At 32.5% G+C, this 11,068-nt stretch overlaps 1 protein-coding gene across 1 annotated transcript in view; it reads right to left on the bottom strand.

Annotated features, from left to right (window-relative positions):
* Nucleotides 1–940: 940 nt before the first annotated feature.
* LOC107444886 (uncharacterized) overlaps nucleotides 941–11,068 on the bottom strand; it is a 30,422-nt gene continuing 20,294 nt past the window's right edge. Inside the window, exons 8-9 of the mRNA XM_043056244.2 lie at nucleotides 2,788–2,861; nucleotides 941–1,115 (exon numbers count right to left, since the gene is read on the bottom strand). Of these exons, the coding sequence (XP_042912178.1) occupies nucleotides 941–1,115; nucleotides 2,788–2,861 (249 nt within the window). The remainder of the gene's footprint in view (nucleotides 1,116–2,787; nucleotides 2,862–11,068) is intronic.

Here is an 11,068-nt window from a genome sequence, read left to right as displayed (position 1 = left end):
ACTTTAGTTTTTATCCTTTAAACAAGAAATAATTAAGGTAGTAGCACTCGAAACAGCAAAAATAAGCATTTAAAACAGGATTTTCTCTCAAAAGAAAATAAAAATTCTGATGTTTTAACATCATGTAATCAAAACTTTTCACAATAGAAGATATTCTGCAGAATCCAGAAATAAGAAAATTTTAAGAATTGAGTAAGTGAAAAGAATTAAGAAACCAGTAAGATTTTAAGGCATGTAGAAAACTATGAAATGCAGCCTTTTTAAAAATATATTATAAGTTAGGATAAAATCATAAAAAAAAATAAGGAACAGTTTGTTAATTAGCATAAAGTAGGGGTACAAAACATGTGGCCTGAGGTCAAACTGCAGCCCTTGAATAGTTAGCGTGTGGCATCCCACCTTCCAGGAAAACTTTGGGAAAAAATATTTAACATAAGTTTTATATATTTTTTCTAACTAATTTAAATAAACAAAAATCATAATGCTAAAATTGTAAAATTAAGAGGCTCTAATTAAAGGCACCAAAATATTTAAATCTTCCCACAATTTTAAATAAAATTAAAATTTTAAAAAATATTATTTAAAACATGTATGAAATAAATGCAGTTCATGAATTTATTTTAAATTAAATTATTTAAAAACAGTGAAAGAAAATTGTCTTAAAGTAAGTTTAAAAATTGCTAAACTTTAATTAAATTAAAAACAAAATATGTAGAACTTCAAATATTTTAAACTCAAAAATATAAATTATCTTTAGATAAATTTATGTATAATTTTTTTAATTCCAATATTTAATATAAATTAGGTAATGTTCATATTACACAAAGGAATAATTAACTTACCTATAGATATAAAAACTGAATTCATTTCAGCCTTCAAAATATAGATTACTTTTTCATCTCATTTAAAAAAAAAAAGTTTTTAAATTTCTATTATAAAATTAATTCATTACCTTAAAATATTTTGAGTGAAAATTGAAACAAACCTTTAACTCCGCAGCCATTGTACAATGACGATGACCAAAAACGTGGAAAACAGCACAATAACTCTTAGCAATCAGAAAAAGTTTCTCATCTAGTTTTTCGTCTCTCAAACCACAATGTGAACTTTCAATCCTAAAATAATTTTTTCAAGAGATAAATAGTGAAAAATTATATTAATGCAAGTTAAAATCATACATAATATCACTGGTCCTTTTAATAAACATGCTCACTCATAAAATACATTAAAAGCTGATGAAATGTAATGTTACATAAAAATAAAAATTGCTTGATAGATGTAATACACTTAAAAATTATTAAATTTAAAATAAAGTATAAAAAATCTCAATTAAAAAAATTATGTATTTAATGCTAAAATACTTAAGATATAAAAGAAAGATGATTATTTAAAATATTTGGAAAATATGGTTTAAGCACCTTTTTTTAGCATAAACTAAAATTGTAAACATTTGTAACATATTGCTGTTCCTTTTGTGTAAGTTTCCATGAATGCAGAATGTTATTGTTGTTTCAAAGGCTTTGAGGCCTTTTACAAATGTTGTCACTAGCTGGTGTTCCATTTCACCATTTTCATTGGTATCATTTCAAACTTTTCCAGTTTTTGCAACCATTTCCTTAATCAACAGCACCACAAATTACAACATTTTCATAAAATGATGCATAAGCATCAAATGAGCTGATTTAGATGTTCTTCCTAAACTGTACAAAATTCTGCTTTCCTTCTTCATTATTAGCACAGTACAGAACCCGTTATCCGGAAATCAAAAAACTGGAACAAAATTCGATAAATGTTTCACCATTTAAAAAAAAAAATTTTTTTCCTCGTAAGATTTTACGATTTTTCTTTCTTTTTTTAAAGATGTTTACCTTACCATCATTTTGGAAATAATCATTAGTGTATTACTTCATCGTTTTTTCTTATTTTTAAGATTATTTCCCAATTTTTTTTTATTTGGGTTTAACAATAAAAAAAAACGGCTTTTTGTAGCGATTCAGAAAACCGGAAAAATCAGTTATAAGGAATAGCGATGGTCCCGAACGTTCCGGATAATCGGTTTCCTACTGTATATCAGCACTGTCTTTCTTCTCAAAATGAAATAACATTAACAGTTTTTTTAGCCATGTTTGCTCAGAGAATAGAGCACTCACCAATGAGGTTTAAATCACAGCAATGGCTGGTCAATATGAGTTCTGCACCTGGCTCACACTGACCATGGTGCTGACGCAAAATTTCCCCAGTGGTAGGACGATAATGGAATCCCCTTGCTTTTGTATAACCGTGACAGGTTTTCCTCCCCGTGTAAGGCAAATGTGGGTTAGTTCAATTATATAATTCTCCAAGAAGGCTAGTTTATAATAAAGTTTGATGCAAAAATTCTCTTGTGTTCTGGGTTGGGTTCAAAATTACAAGTTAGCATTAGTAGAAGCAAACTTAGAATTGGGTGGGCTTTTTAACACCAGTTATAAAATAAAATATACTTTTTTAAAAGTTGGTAAAATTTTTGCACAATAAACAGAATTTGATAGTACGTAAAAAACAATCTAAATGGGTATTATTAACATTGTAAGAATAACATTTGTGACGAGACTGTTAAAACAAGATAATATAAACAGGTTAGACTGAATAATTAGGAAAAAATGGATAGTTAGGAACTTCAAAGAAATAATAAATACAATTTTAAAGACTATTTATATATATATTTTAAGGGAAAAGATGCATTTAGATTTTGACTTCACGGCGCATTACAAAACTTAAGAGACATTTTTACAGCAAGGAAGAACTTACTCATTAGACTTAGTTCCATCCCAGATTTTCAAAATAACAGTGTCTGAATATTTTGCTTTATAAACACCTATCACCTGATATAAAAAAGAAAAGCAACTATAGGAGGTAATAATGCAAAAAACTATTTTAAACCATAATACTCGGATGAAATGAATAATAAAGTGTATAAAAATAAAATTTAGGGCTTATTTAAAACTGTTTAAATAATGAAATATTTAAAGTGATAGGGGAACAGAAAAAATTTAGGAATATTACATACAGACTTTTATAAATAATAGGAATAAAAAATTTTTTTTTTTTTTTTTCTTAAATATTGACAAACCAGGACAAAATATTTTTGAGGAGAAACCAAATATCAGAGCAACTATTAGATTTATTATAGATTCAAAGTAGGGTTTTGTACCTTTTCAGCTTCGAAAAGTTTAAATAATGGTTTGTACTGCTGTGAAAAATACACATGTCTTGAATAAAAAAAATTTCAAATATTACATTTTGTGTAATGATTATTATTGTAATGTGTAAAATGTTCATTATAAATGCCAGATAATAAATTAAAACTTATTTTTTATAATCATTATTGCCTTTTTAGAATAATGTATTTTGAAGTTGTTTTTTTTTTGTTACTAAGTAAATTAAAATTCTTTTGATAAAGGGTTAGCTTTACTACAAAGTGATTATTTATGTTGACAACTCAATGGATTATTGCTTTTTAATTATTATACATATTTAAAATATATTACTGTGGAGACACTGAAACTAGCAATGCCCCCTAGCGAGAAACTGGATAAAAACTCAGAGACAGTGAGAGAGTGTGAATGAACGGTAGAAAGCCTACCATGCAGAGCTCCTTATTTTTCTCCTTCTTCATATATGTTATGCCTGTGAATGTGCTGTGTGCTCAAATATAATCATGTTGTTTAAAATAAAGTAAAAAGTGAGCTAGCTATTGAATTTTTATTCCCCCCTTTGCACCACACTTCACAAAGTGGCAACCCAACGGGTGGCCCGATGAATAGATGCGTCAATCCAAGACGATAAGTAGTTTTTATATTTAGCTTACTAAATATAAATTCGATCAATCCTGACCATAAATAAATATAGATTTTAACCATCCCGGTAAAAACTTTTAATATTATCGTTTGCTCAGAGACCGCCCTGGTCATTTCAAAACATTTTGATCAACCTGATCAATTTATTATGTTTATATGTATAAAGATTAACCTAATCTTAAGAAAATTTATTTTTAATCAATGAAGATATATATTTATTGTGTTTATATCTGTATAAAAACATAAAGTTGCAGTTTATTCCAAAATCTATTGCTTTTTAAAGATTTTAAAAAGAAAGTTAAGCATACAAAGTGAAACTCATTTCCCGAAAACGGAAGTAATTGATTAATTCGTTTCTTAGTTGAGGAAATGTTTATACTTTAAAGAGTTATTTATGACTTTGGAAGTAGTAATTCTGAAATATTGTATGACTGTTTTTAATGATGGTAGATGTTTAAATGAAATCATCTACTTAAGGTTTATGGAATATTTAATTATGTATCAGTTTTCTGATTTTATATTTAGCATTCTGTTATATGATCAATGAAAAAAAGAAAAGGGTCAAAGTAAAGTTGTGAAGAATTGCTTTATGAGTAATATTTGTTTTTTTGCTTTCATAATTATGTTTTATGTGATATTAATGATACTAACGATTTAGTAAATATTCAGAATATTAGTTAAGAAAATAATTTTTTTTTATGGTGAAAAGATATGGCATTTGAATGAAAAAGCAAATTATTTTCATTTATTTGAAATTTACTTATTAATGGCTGAATCTGTTTTCTGAAAAATATTGAATATTTTTATTGCAAATTTAAAGTGTTTAAAGTTTCAATTTTATGGTAATACAATTCTCAACAAGGTTTTGTGTGATAAGATGTAGTGAATTTTAATTATATTCATTGTTTTTATAAGTGTTTTCACCAAGCTTATAAATAACTGAGTGTTTTAAAAAAAATCATTAGTGTTTATAGAATTTATATCATTATTGTTAATATTGATTTTAAAAATTTTTTATGGTTCTAATTGTTTAGAATTCATATTTGTAAAAAGAAAAAATTTAAAGGTGGTGAGTTTCGTTATAATTCATTATTTATAAACTAAGACTGTTAAATTAGGTTTGAACAATTTAAGAATCGACCAGTTAAAAAAAAAAATTAATAAATATTGCATGACATCGAGCAATTTTACTTAACATTTTTCCTCCAAACGAACCCCTTTCTTTGGTTTCAAATCATCTCCAGAAATGGCATTTCTTGGAAAAGGAAAAAAAGAAGACTTGCGACTTCTTGCCTCAGAGCTTGGTCTGACTGTGTTCGATAACTTTAAAGTTATTCATGTTCGAGAACTAATTCTTAAAAGTGAGAATTATGATGAAGAGCTAGTGAAAAATATGCTCACTATTATTATTGAAATTCACCTCAAAGAAGAACAAAAAGCTGAGGATGAAAGAATAGCTAGAGAGAAAGAAGTTGAAGCAGAAAGACTGCTGATAAATTTCGACAACTATTCTCCCAACATAGAAAGAGTCCTGATAGGGCAAACTAACCAGTAACGGAACACTTAAGCTTCGCTTGCCTTTCTAAAAATAATATTAATTTCAAAATTCATAATTTTAGTTAAATGACAGTGTCAACATAATTGTTACTAATTGCAAATTATGTAAAAAAATTGTAGAGAACTTACATAATATTGCTTTAAAGTATTGGAGGTTCAAATAACAAGTAGTAAGAAGACCAAGTGAAGGAACAGCTCTTACCAGTGAATGAACACCCAGTAAAGGAACACTTAATTTTGGTTATTTTTAATGCTCTTTATGAATTTATAAGCTATACAAATATTTAAAAACAAACCTATTCTTGAAATTATAACATAAATACTTGGAAAATGTTAATTTTTTTTGTAATCATGAATTGAAAATTAAAGTGTCAACATATTAACACATACTGTTTATTCACTGGGAAATCTATGCCCAGTAAAGGAACATACCTGTTCCCTCACTGGTTAGAAGTTTTTTGTATTTTTAACATACTTTTGATGTGGAACACCACTTAAGGTACAAGAAAATTAAAGTTTATCTTTTATTTTCATTAACTTAGAAAAAAAACAGTAAAGGAACACTTGTTCCTTCACTGGTTTTTCATCGTTTGGTGATCCAGTGAATAAACACCCCTTATCTCAGTACTTTATAATGCTATGATGCTTAAAAAAAATAATAAAACGTAACTATATTTTAAATTCTCTTTTTCACAGTGAGAAAAATAAAACTATTACATGAAATTAATTCCACTTCAAACATATAAATACAAACACTCACCTTATAATTTTTTTTTAAAGAAACAAGGTGTTACAGAGATAATAACAAATTCAAAAATTTTTCCAGAGAAGTCTAGGTGACCAGGTAATCCAAAACATTGCTAGATGACTTCCTATTGTTTGGCAGTAAGCTATTGTTACCAATCAATCTAAAGAAAAACTTTCAAATTCTTATTTTTAATCAATATATATGAAATGTTCCTTCACTGGTTGGTTTACCCTACGACATGGAGGGATTACTTCTTCGAACTGGCTTCTTATTTCGAAGGATGGACAAAGGAACTGAATATTACTTCATTCGACCAACTCAAAAATTAAATAATTGCTGATCAGATTAAAAGGAAAACTCCAGATATCAAGGAACATTTAATCGATTCATGGGCAGATTGGGTCAATCCTTTAGAATTAGCCGAAAAATTGGACACGTACGAGAATATACGTCATGTAGTAAAGAAACAAGTGACTCCGAGTCAAAAGAAAGCATATCCTAGAGAAGAAAATAGAAAAACCACTTCAGATAGAAAGTTGAGTTCTGAAGTAACCAGACGTGAAAATGTTCAAAGTCGCCAATCAAGGACGCCAGTATCTCGAAATTCTGCTTCCAGATTCGAAGGAAGAATGCCACTTCAATGCTTTGGATGTGGAATGCCAAGAGTAGTGAAATCAAAGTGCCCTACTTGTACAAGAGCTAAACCTGAAGATACTAATGTTAATTGCATGAACTTATTTACAAATGGAAAAATTTTTAATCTCTTGAGTTTAATAATTTTCGAACCTTTTAGAGAAAGGATTGCTGTATGTGCCGATACAGGTGCTTCACACTCTATAGCAGGAGAAAAGTTATATGACTTTTTACGAAATCACATAGTTGTTTTTGAGGACAAGAAGATTTCCTTGACTCTCGCTGATGGAAAACTCCACGATAGTTGCTCTGAAAACTGTCGCCAACCTGTGCATAGAAGGTAAGACAGTATCTACTGAACTTCTCGTTCTGCCCGATGCTAAAGGCAACAATACACTATTAGGAAGAGATTTTCTCCATGCAGCTGGTATTGTGTTTGATGTTCAAAAAGGAACTTGGCACTTCAGTGAAGATCCGCAAAAACAATATTTTTTCTACGTGAAGCCTGTTGAAAAGAAAGAAACTCCAAAAACTTTTGAATCGACAATCGTACCTGAACCTGCCACTAATGTCTACTTGAGAGATGATGAAGGGAAACATCTGACCCAGGAACAACGAGAAAAATTGAATTGCTTACTTCAAGAACATAAAACCTGCTTTGAACCAGGGGGAGAGCCTACTCCTTTCTTGAAGCACAGAATAGATACTGTAAACAATTCTCCTGTATCTGTTCCTCCATATCGTATGTCGCCAGCCAAAAAAGAAATTTTGAAAGAACAAATTGAGGAACTTTTAGAAAAGAACATTATTGAAGAATGTGAATCCCCTTATGCTGCTCCGGTAGTGCTTGTTGCTAAACCCAGCGGGAAAAACAGATTATGCATTGACTACAGAGGCCTCAATGCTGTAACAAAACCGGACATTTACCCATTACCACGCATGATAGATCTTTTAAATGAAGCTACGCCAACATCATATATGTCAACAATAGACTTACAATCTGGCTTTTATTTGTCCATTCGGCATATATCGTTTTAAGCGCATGCCTTTTGGTTTGAGAAATGCACTGGCTACCTTTCAGAGATTAATAAACAAATTCCTAAGTGGCCTCAAAGATGTTTTTGCACTCTCATACCTGGATGACATTTTCCTCTTATCAGAAACATTTGAAAAACACATGAAAGACTTGAAAACTGTTTTTGAAAGACTTTCTTTATTCAAACTTCATGCAAATAGAGAAAAATGTCATTTTTCTTGTGATAAAGTAAAATACCTAGGCTTCTGGATTTTGAGAGATGGAATTGAAGCCGATGCTGAGAAAATTGCTGCCAACTAAAGAATTCCAGTTCCAACTAATGTGAAAGAACTCTTGTCTTTCTTGCAAACTTGCTCTTGGTTCAGAAGATATGTTCCAAACTTTGCAGATATAGCACGACCGCTTAGTAATCTAACTAAGAAAATAATAGAGTGGTCCTGGGGACCTGAGCAAGAAGAAGCTTTTGAAATTTTAAAAGAACGCTTAACAACAGCTTCTATTTTAAAGCAACCTGGTGGATCTAAGCCTTTTATAATACGCATAGATGCAAGTAACTACGCCCTCGGTGCAGTCCTTTTCCAAGGAAATGGTTCAGAAGAGCATGCTATCGAGTATGCCTGTCGTCTGCTGATCCCAGCAGAGCGCAACTATTCAACAACTGAACGTGAAGCCTTGGCTGTAGTTTGGGCATTAGAAAAGTTTCGAGATTACAACGAACACCAAGAGATTATTATTGCTTCAGACCATCAACTACTTAAATGGCTTCTGAGCATTAAGACACCATCTGGACACTCAGCAAGATGGGTTTTAAAAATACAATCCTTCAATCCAAAGATTGTATATACTCCAGGAAAAACTAATGTAGTTGCTGACCTGCTCTCTAGGTCGATATACGAGGTTGTAAATTAAATAGTGGCAACTTAACCTTGAAACTCACAGAAGGGCGGGAATGTGTAAATAGGATATGGGAGGGGTGAGGTGGCGTTGTTGTTGATGTGTAGAGTGCAAAAAACAGTTGATCTGCTTAGAAGGGTAGTTGTTGTGTGGCGTTAAAATGAGGAGTTTCATTTCCATCGCTCTAAAGACTGGGACGGTGTGACTCTTACACATGCTGTACTTGAAGGACAAACTGTCAAAGCAGATTACTATTGCCGATTTCTACAGCACCATCTGCGTCCGGCTATGCGGTGCAAACGTCCACGTTTATTGCACAACAATCTTCCTATCGGATTGCACAACAACGCTCATTGCCATGTCGCAAACAAAGTCACTCTCCTATTGAGACGGTGGCAGTGTGAAATCCTGGAACACCCTCCCGACTCACCAGTCATGAGTCCTTGTGACTTTGATCTGATTCCGAAGTTGAAGGAACCCCTCCTAGGTCACCGATTTCATGACGTTTCATCAGTACTCTCAGCAGTAGGGCGCTCACATCAACACCTTGCTACTTGTCCACAACGACTTCCGGACATTTGGCAAAAGGTTATAAGCTTTGCTGGTGATTACATAGCAGGAATGTAATACAATTGTACTCGAAAGTTCATTAAAAATTGATTTATACCTATGTTGCCATTACTTAATTTACAACCCTCGTATCCATATGAAGATCTTAACTGTGAAATGCAAGCTGTATCTATCAATATGCCTACCAGAAAGTCTAGCGATATTCGAAAAGAGCAACTGGCAGATGCAGAACTAAAGAAAATTATTGACTCTCTTGAAAGTAATGAAAAAGAGGAAAATTTTGCCAACTTTATCAGCCAAGGATACATAATGAATGAGGGTATCCTATACAGCTATTCGCCTGAAACTGAGTCAGACGATGCTCAACTCGTAGTTCCCATAGAGTATTGCAGGAGTACCATGACTCTCCAACAGATGGCCATTATGGTGTAGAACGCACTTATAACAAGATCACTTCCAGATACTATTTCTGGAATGAGACAGTACATCTCTGATTACATCAAAACCTGTGCAGAATGCAATCGAAACAAACCTACGAACCAGAAACCAGCTGGATTACTTTGAACACCGATTTACGCTCAAAGGATTGAGACTCTGGCAATCGATCTTTTTGGCCCACTTCCAGAAACTCCTACAGGGAAAAGATGGATCTTTTTAATTGAAGATACCAGTACAAAATGGGTGGAACTCTTTGTTCTACAGGAAGCCACAGCAGCAAATTGTGCTAAAACATTGATAGAAGTTTTTTTACGTTATGGTTTATCCAGGAGGTTGATCAGCGATAACGGTATGCAATTTGTTAGTGCTGTTATGCAACAAACTTGCGATTTACTTGATATTAAGCAAGACCTGGCACCTGTATATCACCCTCGAGCAAATCCTTCTGAAAGGAAAAATAGAGATCTCAAACCGAGACTAGCCATTCTTGTTGGTGACTCACATGATACGTGGGAAGAAAAACTAGCCATGATACGTTTTGCCATGAACACAACAGGGCACACTGCCACCTATTTACAGTTTGGAAGGGAACTCCGAACCACAGATGACGTTAATCATGATGTTAGAGCTGTCATTGAAAATGGTAACTTTGTGCCAGAGATAACACCATACCTAAAAAAAGGTTTGCTAGTCTAACAGCCCAGATCAAAGAACGAGTCAAATGCAAACAGGATCAACGAAAGCAAATTTTGATCGTCGTCAACTATACTTCAAACCTGATGACAAAGTTTGGGTAAACATCCACCCAATTAGTAAAAATAAGAAAAGTAGAAAATTTATGCCTAGAAGAGAAGGACCTTATGTAGTTCTAACTAACCGATCCCCAACAACTTATGAGATTGCCGACCCGGCCAGTCCAGACCAAACTCTGGGAACTTATCACATGTCATCTTTAACACCTTATATGGAACCTGAAGTGAAAAGAGACACTGGAGGACGTGTCGCTCCTATAAAAAGAAGGGGACGTCCCAGGAAAGAAATCCCGGCTCCTCCTCGAGACGCCATCAGAGCCAGAGGGGGAGTCCGTGGAGAAACTAGAACTAGCAATGCCCCCTAGCGAGAAACTGGATAAAAACTCAGAGACAGTGAGAGAGTGTGAACGAACGGTAGAAAGCCTGCCATGCAGAGCTCCGTATTTTTTTTCCTTATGTCTGTGAATGTGCAGCGTGCTCAAATATAGTCACGTTGTTTAAAATAAAGTAAAAAGTGAGCTAGCTATTGAATTTTTATTCCCACCTTTGCACCACACTTCACATTACTAAATTGCTTTGCGTGCTGCGTCTTTTATTTCAGTTT

This window comes from Parasteatoda tepidariorum, chromosome 3 (assembly GCF_043381705.1).
Source record: "Parasteatoda tepidariorum isolate YZ-2023 chromosome 3, CAS_Ptep_4.0, whole genome shotgun sequence".
Lineage (NCBI taxonomy): Eukaryota > Metazoa > Arthropoda > Arachnida > Araneae > Theridiidae > Parasteatoda > Parasteatoda tepidariorum.
The sequence above is the reverse complement of the archived record's forward strand: the minus strand, read 5'-3'. Positions and strand labels throughout refer to the sequence as shown.